Here is a 15052-nt window from a genome sequence, read left to right as displayed (position 1 = left end):
CTGCGTTTTTACGTCGTTCGTGCTCACAATTCAGAGGAGTCGTCGGTCAGCTGCTCGCAGATCACGCCTTTGTCGAGAGCTTTGGTGTAATTTCTCAAATAAGTTAAATATCATTTAGCCAATACATTTTACCTCAGAAAAAAAAAAAAAAAAAAAAAAAAAAACACACACACATAAACCTGTGAACAATGACAGGTGTTGATTTTTGGTAAGGAAAAAGTAATTTATTTGCTTGTGATATTACCATCAATGAATAAACATGAATGAATCAATAGTATGTGTGTGTATCTCTGTTGATTCATTCATGGATGGCAATATCACAAACAGTGTGTGTGTGTGTGTGTGTGTATGTATATATATATATGTATATATATATATATATATATATATATATATATATATATATATATATATATATATATACATGTAGGGTAACACACTGAGATCAGATACAAAACACACATATACACACACACATTCATATACATGTGTATACATGAACACTTCAGATGTAAAAGAAAAAAAAATCTTCTTAAATTAGCATTTTTATCAAGCTTGTATATTTAGGTTCAGTAATTTCACTTTATTGACAAAGGTCCTTTTCATTGCCATTAAAGTGAAATAACTGAACCTAAATATACAAGCTTGATAAAAATGATCAAACTAGAAGAAAATTCTAGTTCTATATTTTAAAGGACAAGTTCGGTATTTTACACTTAAAGCCCTGTTTACGGATCGTTTCTGATGAAATAGAACGGTTAAGATTAAAATGTTGACACATGCTGCTGTCCCGAGAATTTTAGGTTTCTTTTGCTTTCCTCCCCACCTACAGAATGGCAGCCTATGGGCACTGGAACAATCCTTCCTAAAACGCATTAAACTTTCGTTTACAAAGAGATGAAACTCACCGAGTTGTCAGGGGTGTTCACTGATATGCTCATACAAAAATCGCTGCAAAATATGCTTTCCAACAGGTTTTATCATAGTTTTTGTCCAACTCCATTGACTTGTATTGAAAGAGCTGTGTGAGGTACGGTATTACTCCGCCGCTTCTTCTTCTAATTCTTCTGTGTATTCAATGAAATGCCAGTGGTTTGCTTGCAATTGGCAAAGGTGCATTATCGCCACCAACTGGGCTGGAGTGTCTATTATTCAAGCTCTCAACGGAAGAATGTACGGGTGTGAGACGTTTGGAAAAATAGATCCACAGTTTTACAAAGAATGGTAAAACACCTGTTGGAAAGCATATTTTGCAGCGATTTTTGTATGAGCATATCAGTGAACACCCCTGACCACTCAGTGAGTTTCATCTCTTTGTAAACGAAAGTTTAATGCGGCTGCGCTCTGGTGCGCCTCCGGCCTCCGGCCCAATTTAACCTATGTATATGGTAATAACAATATTAATTTAGTTCTACTTAACGGTTCCTGAACGCTGTAACTAACAGCTGCCCAGCCATCAACACAGCCGCGTGTGATTTGTTTTTAATACGAGCTGCACTAGGTCTATTGTAATACTATATCTGTATTCTAAGAGTTATTATTACTTGTATGGATCTCGTTAATAACTTGACAACACTTAAATGTGTATTCTTACAAGTTAAAGAACAAATGTTTGTGCAATTCCTTTTTTTTCACCTTTTATGAGGCCCAAAAAAAACTGTCTGGTAAAAAGTCACTGTGGCGGGTGGTCAAAAAAGTTAAAGTCTGCGTGAACCGGAAGTTGCAAACGACTTTTCTCCAGTGTTGTGACGTATTTCCCAGTGAAAAGGCATATTGAACAGAGGGCAGGGTTTTACGCTAGCGCTCCTCCTCTCCATCTCTCGCTCATAGCAGACTAACTGTTTGAGGGGAGTGGTTAAGCGTGGTTAACCGGAAGTAGTAGGTCATCCGGATACTTTTCGCCTACTGTTTTTCGAATTCTATGATTTCGGACATACCACTCTGCTCGCGTACTGTTTTTCGCATACTATATAGTAGGGAAGTATTTGATTTCGGGTGCAGCTTAAATGTGCATAGGGCGCCCTCAGGCTGCTGGTGTGGATTGAAAACACAGTACATCAGAGTATCCAGCGCTCATAATGATTACATTGACGCATTTGGGTATAAATTCAATAAATATTATTCCTGTCTATAGAAATATGATGTAAGTCTATGAGAATCTATCAATATTTCTCCAAATCTGCACATTTTTGAGCTAAAGCCCTGAGGGACGTTGTTTTGTCAAGAGTTGTCATGACGACAGCACAGGAGTTTTTTTCTGTATGGGCTGACGCTCATAATTCATATTAAAGGTATCGACTCATTTTTTCATTTCATAACTCCTGACACAAATTAAGAATAACTGTCACTATAAGTTTCTCAGAATACAATAGTGATCAAATACTGAAACTTGAGTCATATATCTTTTTAATGATGTATAGTTTGTCAAGGTAATAACATTAAATCTGATAGTAACTTTGAACTATAAAAAAAAAAAAATGCTTCAGTGTGCCGGTGTTACGGATCAACTGGGGATCATGTTAACTGGGGGAACGCGCGTGCACGCAGATTTTTTTTCCAGTTTTACCTGGATTTCCAGCAGATGTTAGACGGCTACAGATTCGCCGCAGCCATTTTTCACAGATCCATGATTAAAAACGTATGTTTCACCAGTTGTATACACACTGGTATGCATAATAAAGCGATTTGTTTTTGAAGTGTATATTCCTGCGTATTTGACGCAATTTCAAAGAAGTTTAACATACTTTAGTGTCAAGCTCAGAAACCACGCCTATGTTAACATGGGGCATTCGGTTTCATTGGATGAACAGACTTGTCAGCGCACTTCAGAAGACTCTTCTCAACATTAGTGTATTATATTTTCTGTAGTGTGTTGTCATGAGTTCTAATCACAAATAACAACAGATGTAGATTAAATGAAAGTAGCTAGACTACCTAAAAGAAGGATAAATTGCAAAGTCATTTACATTTTTTTCCAGTTGCATTTATTGATCTGCATATAGCCTAATTTTATAATGGATCTATTTTAGATTTTTATCAGCTTATTTTACTCTGCTGATTATATTAAGATCTCTTTTCTGTACAACCAGCTCTGACACCTGTATCCTTTTCCCTGGACATAAAGCAGCTATGCTTATAGGGTCATGAAGTTAATTATCTCATGAACTTGTAACATTCAACAGATTTATAAAATAAAAAAAATAAAAATAAAAACTAATTTTGACTCTTCTCCTTTCAGAACAATTCTATATAGCAAATATAGTAATATTGAATTGTACATTGTGTCAAGCTTTCTTGTAGCTCAAACAGTAGAGTTTTGGCGCTTACAACACCAAGGTCAAGGGTTTGATTCCCAGGGAAAGCAAGAACTAAGAATGTAAATGTGTAGCTTGAAATGCAATGTAAGTCGCTTTGGATAGAAGCGTCTGCCAAATGTGTACATGTACATTATGCTCAGTAGGAGCATGAACTTGAATGTTGTGTATCTAATGTCTTGCATTGGACATGTAGAACACTTTGTCTTTAGTGATTAAAGTCCTGTGAAAAACACTGAGAGGCAACCACAAATTGTATTACTGAAATAAGCAAAACATATGATATAGTGATAATGAATTATTACAAATATATACTGATATTCTCTATGGCTAATATACTCATAGGCCTACATCACTAAGCTCTTAATCATTTGTCACCTCACACGAATAGCATGACCCTCTCTAAAACAAGAGGAAATGCTTTATTGTTTACTTTTTTGCTTACCTCTTTAACAAAAGAAATATGACACAATCTTTTTATGTAATATAAATTTAAATTATGCCAGTTCTCTTCATTTGACTGGTACCATGAATCTCATTAACATATTCTCTTTACTTGTTATGAATCATCACATCATGTGCTTTCATTATTGTTGTCTGCTAACCGTTAGGAACAGATTAAAAGGTCTATAAATTAAGTGTCATTGTTGTTAGGCCATATACTGCCACAGCAAATGGACGCAATTAAAGTTAGACAAATCAAAAACTTTGCAGGATAACCAATATCCCGACCGCTGCTCAAGAAAGGAGCGTGATTATATAAAGAGGAGATGTGAAAATTTCACAATGAAGGGTGATGGTGTGTTACATTGTTCTTAAAAAGATAATATAACTGTGACATTTATTTACTAATATAACTACATTAGATGGAGAGCAGCATAGGTATTAAGGCCAAACTGGCCAATGGGTAAGAAAAATGTATACATATACATTACAAAACAAGTAACTGTTCTTCATAAACATGTAACTTAAGTCTATAGTTTGTTCTCCCTTCCTTAGATTGAATGTTCAGAATGTTGAAGGTGGGACTGTGTGGTCAGATCTTCCACTGTTGGCAAATACAGCTGTCCTGCATGCACATTTGCCTATTTTTTGTTTTTTTTTGTTATTGTTGCTTTCATACCTGTTAGCTAATAAATATGTTTGTTGAACATTCCCTGAATAAATGCTGTGGGTAATTCACTGGATCCATAAGCTATGGCTTCTCAATTTTCAACACTCTTTAGGAATATTTATGGAGTGTAGCCTACTGTATGCTTTATGCTTTAATTCATTCCTCAGTAACATTAAAATAAATAATAAATAAATGCTTGATATCCCTTTTACCACAGCAGTATTGCTGTTCAATTTAAATTAAGCCACAAATTGGCATCATAACAATAATCTGCGAATATACATGCACTGCAAAGACACAATGTCAATAGCATAATTTATTGGATCAGTGGTTCGGAGTGTATCAAACTGCCAAAGTCACATGATTTCAGTAAACGAGGCTTCGTTACGTCATAACTGTTTCAAAACGTTTAAAAATGTCAATGGTTCACCACTGGGGGGCGATGATCTCTGTGAACCCATGAATCATGCAGATTCACTGAGACTGAACAAGTGTTTGTGGGTTTTACCTGATCTCTGATCAGTTTTATACATTTGTAGACATTTTAATTAGACATTAGTATAATTAAAAGGAATAATAGTAGTTAATAGTCTCTTATTGGCCTGTTTAGCATAAAATACACTGACACTGCCTCACGGTGCAGCACTAAAGCAGATGAACTGCCTTTTACAAAACTTGTTTGATTGTCTTCTGCTTAAAGGAGACATATCATGCTTTTAAATCGTTCCTTTTAACATATAAATCATACATTTGTAGTCTATATAAAGCAGACCTGCAATGCTTGGGTCTGAATTCTTCATTATTATAGCTCCACGGGCCCCTTTCTACCCCTTTTCTGATGTGCGTCTGAGAGCAACTCGTTTTGGTGCGGTCTCTTTAAATACAACTGAGACACTTCATACCCCGCCCCCTCTCCAGTTTGCAGAGGTTCAACTCCACCCCGTTCGGCCATTTTTGTAGTTTGATAGCAGAGATACGATTATAGCGGCACAGAAACTTTTTATTCACACGTTATTAACAAAATGTCAACAACGGAAGACTTGTCCAGCCAGCCTTACATGTTCGAGCCAGAGTCAGAGCCGGAGCGAGATGACAATGAAGATGACGAACCTGCTGAACAAAGTCTTCATATGGATGTATCGCAATGGTGTGTACTGTATTTACACATGAAACTTTGGTCTTCCGACCTTTTACCACCGTGTTGATTTATTTTGATTAATATGTGTGAGGGACAGAGAGCAAGACAGCGCCTAGTTTGGAGACGGTGTCTTGTTTACACTTTCGCCTGGCTCCGAAGAGAGAGAGAGAGAGTGTGCGCTCTCTCTCTCTGCTCGTTCTTTCAGTTAAACATACGTTCTGTCACAAGCGCGGCAGTTCATCTACATTAGACGGTGTAATGAAGCGTGTGGGTTACTACATCCAACAACCGAACATTTTAACTTACCCTCTCGTAACTTCTGCATCTTTTAGCTTGGACTACAAAATTGCAGCGAGAATGGCGGATTGCTCGAAGTGTTGGGCTGGAAGTCAATGTCCTTATTTGGCAGTTCCGCTGCAAATACTGTGACGTATTAGTTCACAAAACGTCATAGATAACAGAAAAATCTGAACAGGTTGAAAAATAAGGCCAAAACAGAATATAAAGATATCAACGAAGCACCTGAAGAGAATAATTTGAACTTTTCTGTACTTTTAAACACTCCAAATATACAACAAAATGCATTTAAGGGCTAAAAAAGTGGATTTAGCATGATATGTCCCCTTTAAGGAAATACTTTTAGTCCTTAATCTGATCATGTTAGTTTATCAGAGGTGTCAAAAGTATTCACATTCATTACTCAAGTAGAAGTATAGATACTAGGGTTTAAAAAGACTTTTGTAGAAGTTGAAGTATCAACTCGAGCTTTTTACTCAAGTAAAAGTATAAAAGTACTGGTTTCAAAACTACTTAAAGTATAAAAGTAAAAGTAATGTAAGGAAAAAAATGCCATTAAGGACAAAAGCTTAGGCCGCACCACAGGGGCCTATATAGTGCACTACCCCAGCTCCTCAAAAAAACACATTTTTCTAAAGGCCATATTTGACTATAATTATATTAAAATGTTGATGTTGAAAAATTTGGGATGATTCACTAGGCTACCTGTTTCAGCCGTATATATGCCCATAGAAAATTTATTTTCTAAATAAATAAGCTAAATAAGCTGAGGAATCAGGAAATTAATAGGATAATGTATTAAGGTTTTTAGTCTATATTGACCTTAACAATACGTAAATTAATTAATTCTGTAATGTTACAAATAACTAATAAAGGCATGGTGGCAGTTTAACAGAGACTTAACTTTACTCCGCTCATAGTGCAATGCAATAGTGCAATACTGTCTTGTTCCTTGCTTTTTGAAGAAGCCAAACACATGTCTGCATCTTTCATTAAAGGGGTGGTTGATTGCTATTTCACTTTTTTCATTTTAAATACTGTGTAATGTTGCTGTTGGTGCATAAACAGTATCTGCAAAGTTGCTGCGCTGAAAGTTCAACGTAAGCGGAGATATCGTCTTTTAAAAATCAGGAAGTTTAATGCCTACAAAAACGACTCGAATGGGACTACAACGAGATACTTCCCGGGTTTTATACGTAGCTAACTCATACATTTACATCAACCCTCCCTCCGGAACATGTTCTGCTGTCGAAGAGGAGGAGTTATAGTGGAGAGCTGTAACGTTAGCTGTCAGGTCTTCTGTGTTCAGGCTTCCTACAGACGCTGTAGTTCGTCAACAATGGTTAAAATTTAAGTTTGAATATGTTCCTGACAATTACAATCGTAGTTTAGCTCTCTGTGCTGCGCATTTTACGGAAGACAGCTTCCAGAATCTACACGAGTTCAATGTCGGATTCAACAAGAAACTATTACTCCAACATGAAGCAGTTACAGCTATAAAACCAGAGGCCACAACCTGCAAGTAAGATTTAATCATTTTAAATGTATTTGCCTGTATAATTTAAGACGTAATGTTTTAGTTTTATCAAGGATGTAAAAAAATGCCAGCGCTGGCTTTAGTATATGACAGATGCGTACAAACATTTTGGACCCGAATTTGTAATATGTACAAATTTTGTAAACGTATTTTCCATGTATAGCTACTTTATGACGTATTTTTTTTATTTGATCAAGAACGCAAACCAATGCCAAAGCTGTTTGGTTATAGTAGCTAGTTAGTTCGATGTTATTTTGTGTGTATAAGAAACGTGTGCAAACTTCAAAAAATGATCGCAACAGCGAACTTCAGCTGCTGTTATCATGTAAGAAAACGACAAACTGAGTAAACTACCGGTAAGTTTTGTGAATAGTTAAACGGTTGTTCATTCTATCAATAAAACAATATCTTTAAAAAACGGTATTACTCAGTCCTGTATTCAGTTATATTAAATGTTTAATCAGGGGGAAAGCGTATCTCAAAAGCTAACAAACAGCAGTAGCATTTTCAAGTATCAGCGTGTGGAAATTCTTTGAGAAAATAATAATAATAAAAAAAAAATACCATTCAGAAACGTTTAGTAAGAGCCGTGTTTGCGGAGGTTCTGCTTGACTATAGGCTCTTCATCACCGCTCTCTGGGTCTGATTCTGGCTCAAACTGATGAGGCAATATTGACACCATTACATTTGACCGGGTCCGGAGCACATGCAACTGTCGCCCGTAAAGGAAATGGGCGTGAAGATTCTGGACGCAGTTTAGCCAATTACAACACACCGGCCGAACTAACCAATCTGAGCTCATTGCCTCTTTCTGAGGGAGTGGTTTCATAGACTCAGGAAGTCAACCGGTCGTTCAAATGACAGAGGAGGAAGCGGCTTACAATAAAGGTGAAATTTATGAAAAATAAGGCGTTTTTTAACAAACGAAACACGAAGACATGTTATATTGCAGCCCATAAACACAATCAAGCAAAGAAAAAAGGCAGTAAACCACCCCTTTAAAGGGTTATAGTTCACCTAAAACTGAAAATCATTTACTCACCCTCAAACTGTTTCAATCCTGTATGAATTTCTTACTTCTGCTGAACACAAAAGAAGATATTTTGAAGAATGTCGATAACCAGACAGTGGATGGACCCCATTGACTTCCATAGTAGGAAAAAAAAAATACTATGGAAGTCAATGGCTACCATCAACTGTCTGGTTATCGACATTCTTCAAAATATCTTCTTTTGTGTTCAGCAGAAGAAAGAAACTGGTTTGAAACAACTCAAGAGTGAGTAAATGATGACAGAATTTTCATTTTTAACTAAGTGAACTAATCATTTAACAGAAATTAACTGTTGGCATATGTTTCACATCAGTACTGTCTAGTTTGTCCTGTTGGACACGACACACAGCAATACTGTCAAGTGTCACTTGTGACTATTGCTCTGAGCTGTGTTTTCAGTGTCCTAAGAGCACTGAAACTTCTTTCAGTCCAGCTGATGATTTGATCAACAGGCCTCTCATTTCAACAAGACCAGCCTTCAACAGACCAAGCAATGTTATTTTTTCATGTTTTATGGGGACTTTTTTTTTATTCCTTAATCTGATCATGTTAGTTTATACAGTTATTCTTTGTTCATGTTAGTTCACAGGGGATTTACTAATGTTAACAAAAAACTTTTGTATTTAAAAATGTATTAGTAAATGTTTAAACTTAAGGTTATTAAATGCTGTATAGTATTGTACATCATTGGTTCATGTTAGCTAATGTAGTTAATGTTAACAAATTAAACCTTACTGTAAAGTTTTAGCAAGTAGAAAGTGTGTCTGAAAACAACCGACATAAACACATTTGACCCAGTGAGCAAACCAAGGGTAACATTGACATGAAAGAACCTTAAAGATTAAATGAAATGAATGTGTAAACTAACATAAATAGATCAACGCTTTCAACCTTTTTATTGTTACAGTGTTGGCAGTATATTTAAACGAACAATGTGTAGTCTTTCTCCATGTTACCTTTACCTTGATATCCCTGTTTATTTGTCAGCAAAAGTCTGCTGGATGAAGATGAACACGTTAGTTGATCATCATAGATCTGAGTCATTTTCTCTTTCTGTCTTCAGTATGAATAGATGCAGAATTACAGAGAAACAGAGTCTCATCCTGACTTCAGCTCTGAAATCAAACCCGTCACACCTGAGAGAGCTGGACCTGAGCGGGAATAAACTAGGAGACTCTGGAGTGAAAAACCTCAGTGATCTACTGATGAACCCACAACTCAAGCTGGAGGAACTACAGTTAGTATCATTATACTGTACAGCAATTACAGTGTGACTGAAGTTTATTTATTTGAAGACAGCAGGGCTTATGTTTCATTGTTTATAGCAGTGCACTTTCTGGGTTTCCCCTATTGCTCACAGGGGGTTAAAGTGGGATGTGAGTGTGCCGTACGGACTCTTATTCTGGCTGTACTGAAGACGAAGCGGTTTGACCAATCAGATGAAAGGGGCGTTTCAGCTCCGCCCACATGTGCAAACGAAATATCAAAGCCATAAACCGATTTGTAAACCACAAACGAAAAATTAGAAATCGAGCCGAAATCTCATTTTCCGTTTATTAAACTAAATGAAACACAGAATAAACGATCCGTCTTTTCATTTCTCATTATTCCATTCCAAACAGGAAATGAAATGATCAGATGATACACGGACCGTGTCGTGTGTTCATTCGTCTTTTGATTTAATATTGAAAGTAGAAAAACGAGAAAACACTTCCTTTTTCGTCTTTTTATTTTTTCAAAAAAACTAAAAACAAGTATTCAGCTTGATTTTTCACTTTTCGTTCTCAGGTAGAAACATTTATAAACAGCTTGAATATTTGATTTCTACACGTATAGGCGGGAATGAAACGCTCCTTTCCTCTGATTTGTCAGCCGAAGATCAAACTGTCCCGTCATCAGTTCTTCCTCAGCTCCGCTCAGCAGAATAAAAGTCCTCCGCTGCTGCAGTTGTACGGATTCTGAACGCGTTTATTGCAACTACTACATTTCATCTTTTTCTCATCAAACACCCAGACTAATGGCTCGACACGACCCGCACCGGGGAAGAGCCTCGACAGGGCTTTCTTATGAGGCTTTCAGTTCTCAAGGGCCAGGGGGTCCGTGAAATAATTTACTATAACCTACTGTATTTTCCGGACTGTAAACTAAAGTCACGTTTTTATCATGAAACACGTTGTGATTTATTCCAGAGTGACCTAGGCCTTTACAATACATTTAACTTAGTTCACATAATCTAAATGTTGACTTTCAAAAGTAGGCGCGTCAAGAAGACTATTTGCTGTATTTTGGTTTATATATATACAGTATATACTTTTTTTTTTTTCATCAATCTCTTTATTAAATTTTGAACATGAAATAAGAACAAAAAAAGTTCCCCTTCACATACAAAGAAAAAAAATACAAAAACATAAACACCAAGAATCAACAAAAATAAACGATAAACAACATAGAAACAATGAAGAAAAAAACAACAACAATAAAAACACATTAACTAATAGCTGTGAGTGATGGTCCAAGAACTACTGCCCAGTCATTTGCAGCAAAAAACGTGGGACACTAAGTTTACTCAGGATTGTCTGGGAAGGTCAACTTCCCAACATATTCAAAAAAAGGGTGTTTATATATAAAAAGCATATATATATATATATATATATTAGTGCTGTCAACGTTAACGCGCTAACGCATGCGATTAATTTTTGTCTGGTTTAAGGTGTTAAAATATTTAACGCAATTAACGCAGCATGCCAGCATCCGTCTTTTCTGCCATCCGTTGGCTAGCTTACATTATATGATCACGCTCTTATTCATTTAAATGCTTTTAAACATTTCAAGCGCGGCAAGACAAAAGAGAATGCCCTGTCTGTGAATGTCCTTATGTGACACACACACACACACACACACACACACAATGCAGACAGGGCGCCAGAATCCAGTTCTCTTTCGCGCTTGAACTAACAATAACAATAACAATCCCAAAATGTCAGTTTCGTCGATTATCCTCATAAGAGCAGACTTAAATGATTTATATAAAGTCTAAAATGAACAAAGAGTTGTGAGAGAATGAGGCGTGTGAGATCCATAAACGGTGAGATCCGCGTGTCTGTCTGCTCTTAAAGGGACAGCAGCCAATAAAGCTTCCTGTCAGTAAAGTTAAAGAACAAAGGGAACAGAGAAAATGACTCACTGCTCTTGTCTAAATAACTTTTGTAGCTTTAATAAGGATTAACTATTTAATTTATAGTTTATGCAGTGCAGACTGCATATAACTTTGATAGCTTTATTACATTTCTGTATATTTCCTAACACAGCACTAGTAAAAACAAATTATATTAATATTAGTGAGTGTCCTCTCACCAAAATAATAGCAGAGGAATGTTAATCAGTAATGGAAACAAACACTGTTTTCCCACTATAGTCAACACGTTGCTAAGGAAGGGCACGAGTAAATATGACATTTATTATGGGTTTATGTTAGCATTGTTTTAAGTTCACTTAAATTAAAAACTGTTATATTTTTGAAGCCTAATAAATGTGAAAAAAAAAAAAAAAAATCAGTAGCTGTATTAATATCAGTATACTGGCCTTCATTCATAAAAAGATGCCATTAAACAAGTATTTAAAATATACTGTTTTTATGTTGTTTCTACATTAATTTGATTAACTGTGAAATTATTACATTATAAAATATATTAAAAACGTACAAAAACATTTCTTTTTTTTATTGCGATTAATTGCGATTAATCACAGAAAAAATGTGTGATTAATCTAGTTAAAGTTTTTAATCGATTGACAGCACTAATATATATATATATATATATATATATTAGGGGTGGAACGGTACATGTATTCGTATTGAACCGAATCGGTACGGGCATCACGGTTCGGTGCATGAATTTACACAGAGAATAGGCTACACGGTATAAAAAAAATCTTTATCTTTTCTATTATTCAACAAAAACAAGCAATAAATCATTGTAAAATAGGGAAGGGAATCTTTAGGCACCTCATGAGCCGATCTAATTTTTTTCTTATTAATTAATCTTATTAATAAAACTTAAAATATTTAATTACATATGTAATTATAAGTAGGCCTACTTTTATAAACAATTACACATTAAAAAACTAAATTAATACAATTAAATGTTAATAATTTTAACTAATATAGCTTCAAAACAAATAACAAAGAGGGGAAAAAAATATTACAAGCAATAAACAAAGTGCTTTCAATATTTAAGAGTCGGCTGTCTGAACGTTTTCATCTCTTTTGAAATTATAAGATGTGGTTTGTCCTATCTGTTTAATAACTTAAGATATAACTGACTGTGTCACATTAATTTTGCGTCATAAAAGCATTTTGAGATGCAATTACATTTAACCACGTAGACGGAGTCGCTCACAGCCGCATGCTCAAACGCTCTTCGCAAAGCGCGCGTGAGTATTTGAAATTGAAAGCAGCTTCTGTCTGTGATTTTCATATTTGTAATATATAAGCCAACTGCATTCCAAAAGACATATGATGCCTTCGTAGAGCATTTGTAAGCAAAATACCGGCGGGAGAGACCACGCACTACAAAAGTAACATCAAGCAGACCGCGCGTATCTCATATCATGTGCAATGAAGCACGCGAATGTTCTTGTAATTCGCTTCAACTTTTCCGAACTTTATGAAAGATTATTTTTTGGAAGGTTCGAGTGGTGTCGTGTGTGTGTGTGTGTGTGTGAGACAAAGGAATTAGAAGCAAGCAGAATACGGTTGTTTATAAAGCACACATAGCGTCATCACGTATCTGTGTTGAGAACTAAGCTCAGACATAAATCTGAAATTATCTTAATCAATACAGAATCGTTGGAGAGAATCTATAACACAATATCACATAAATTAAACAAACTGTTATTTCCTGTAGCCTACCTATGCCAGGCCTATGCACAGCGTGACAAGTTGATGCTTCATCTGCAAGACTGGTTTACTCTCGCGTGTCACGTGACTAGAGTGTAATCGCGGCTTTGCGATTAAAAAAAATCGCATTTCATCAAATCGCGATATTATCGCAAATGCAATTAATCGTTCAGCCCTACTTTCAATACATTTGTATGAAGAATAAAATTAAATTCAGTTTAAGGATTTATATTGTTCAGGTTTAACTGATTAATCAGCTGAATGTTTTCCTCTCTGTTCTAGACTCTCTAACTGCAGTGTGACAGAAGAAGGTTATAAAGCTCTGGCTTCAGCTCTGAGATCAAACCCTTCACACCTGATAGAGCTGGATCTCACAGGAAATGATCCTGGACAATCAGGAGTGAAGGAGCTCAGTGATTTACTGCAGGATCCAGACTGTCAACTGAAGACACTGAGGTGAGACGGGATCAAATAATTAACTAAATTAGCTATATGCAGGCTAAATATTCATAACTAATATATTATTTTAGTTATATAATAAGCTGTACAATTTTTTGCATCAAAATGATCAAGATCAGATCAGATGCTGCAGGTTCTGTCATGATGATGATAACCGTCAACACAGTTTAGTTGTGATATGAGCTACAGGTCAAATAGACATTATGGGTCAAGTATATGTGTGCTGACATTCAGGAGTATACCTTGATAATTAACAATAATAGTTTTCCATCAAGCCCAGATTCACTGCATCTCTCTGCACCAGGTCTATGAGTCTCCAGATGTTCTCAAACATGCAGTTTCACAAGCCAGTTTTCTCTGTGCTGACGTTTCTCACTCCTCCTGCTTTACAGAAAGATCTTAATTTCACACTTTGTATTCATACTGAAAATCATGATCTAGTGAGCTTTTGCCCTTCTGCTCTGTGAGACCTTTCTGTTCTTATGCTTATGTTTGCTTTAGGACTGAGTGTTGCTCTAGTTTCTTTCAAATATATATTTATTTGTGTATTTAAATGTTTAAAGAAAAATTTGACATCTAAATAAACTTAAGCTAACTAACTTAAGCTTGTCTTTAAAACAATAATTACGTTTTTTATCATATCAATCATTTTTTGTAATGCAGTGGACATTTAGTTGATACCTGAATTGCCTCTTCTGCAGGTTTGTGAGTCCTGCTGCAGAGGAAGCCTGTCAGTATGTGAATAGAGTTGTGGGTATAAACCCGTTACTCCAGAGAGAGCTGAATCTGAGTGAACATGAACTAGGAGACACACGAGTGAATCAGATCGCTGCTCTACTGCAGGATAAACACTGTCAACTCAACACACTGACGTGAGTATTGCTCATTTATTTATTATATTACTTTTAAGCATTTTTTTCCCTCAGTCACACAGAGCCAGAACAATTTAAAGTAATAAAATTAAACAGTCAATTAAACTATTAAGCTGCAACCCCACTTTTGTAAAATCCCCAGAATGTCACATGATTATGGCACTTTTTCATGTGTTCCATATATGGACTAAAGCTGCGTCCGAAATCGCGTACTATGGGAGTAGGTACTACATTTAAATTAGAACGTACTTCGCGACCATTAAAAAAGTACGCTCTATATAGTATGAATACGGGTAGTATGAATGGAGTCCGGACGTACTGGTATTACGGTTGATATTGTCACGTAACATGCGCGGTCACATCAGCGCGAAAA

The 15052-nt window shown here is 35.9% G+C and overlaps 2 protein-coding genes across 16 annotated transcripts in view; one reads left to right on the top strand and one right to left on the bottom strand.

The window, feature by feature from the left end:
- The window catches only part of LOC311305800 (uncharacterized protein), a 1224369-nt gene that overhangs the window by 135889 nt on the left and 1073428 nt on the right, over nucleotides 1-15052 (bottom strand). The gene's annotated exons all lie outside the window — the stretch shown is intronic.
- LOC311305806 (NACHT, LRR and PYD domains-containing protein 12-like) overlaps nucleotides 1-15052 on the top strand; it is a 130991-nt gene that overhangs the window by 34333 nt on the left and 81606 nt on the right. For 11 of the 15 annotated variants that reach the window (XM_084433698.1, XM_084433692.1, XM_084433702.1 and 8 more), the window contains 3 exons: nucleotides 9515-9688; nucleotides 13631-13804; nucleotides 14509-14679. In XM_084433698.1, coding sequence (XP_084289824.1) covers nucleotides 9515-9688; nucleotides 13631-13804; nucleotides 14509-14679 — 519 coding nt within the window. The remainder of the gene's footprint in view (nucleotides 1-9514; nucleotides 9689-13630; nucleotides 13805-14508; nucleotides 14680-15052) is intronic. The other 4 variants (XM_084433703.1, XM_084433700.1, XM_084433694.1 and 1 more) reach the window with 3 other exon arrangements.

This window comes from Rutilus rutilus (assembly GCF_951802725.1).
Source record: "Rutilus rutilus genome assembly, chromosome: 1".
Taxonomy (NCBI): Eukaryota; Metazoa; Chordata; class Actinopteri; order Cypriniformes; family Leuciscidae; genus Rutilus; species Rutilus rutilus.
Note: the sequence above shows the minus strand (reverse complement) of the source record. Positions and strands in the feature narration are given on the sequence as shown.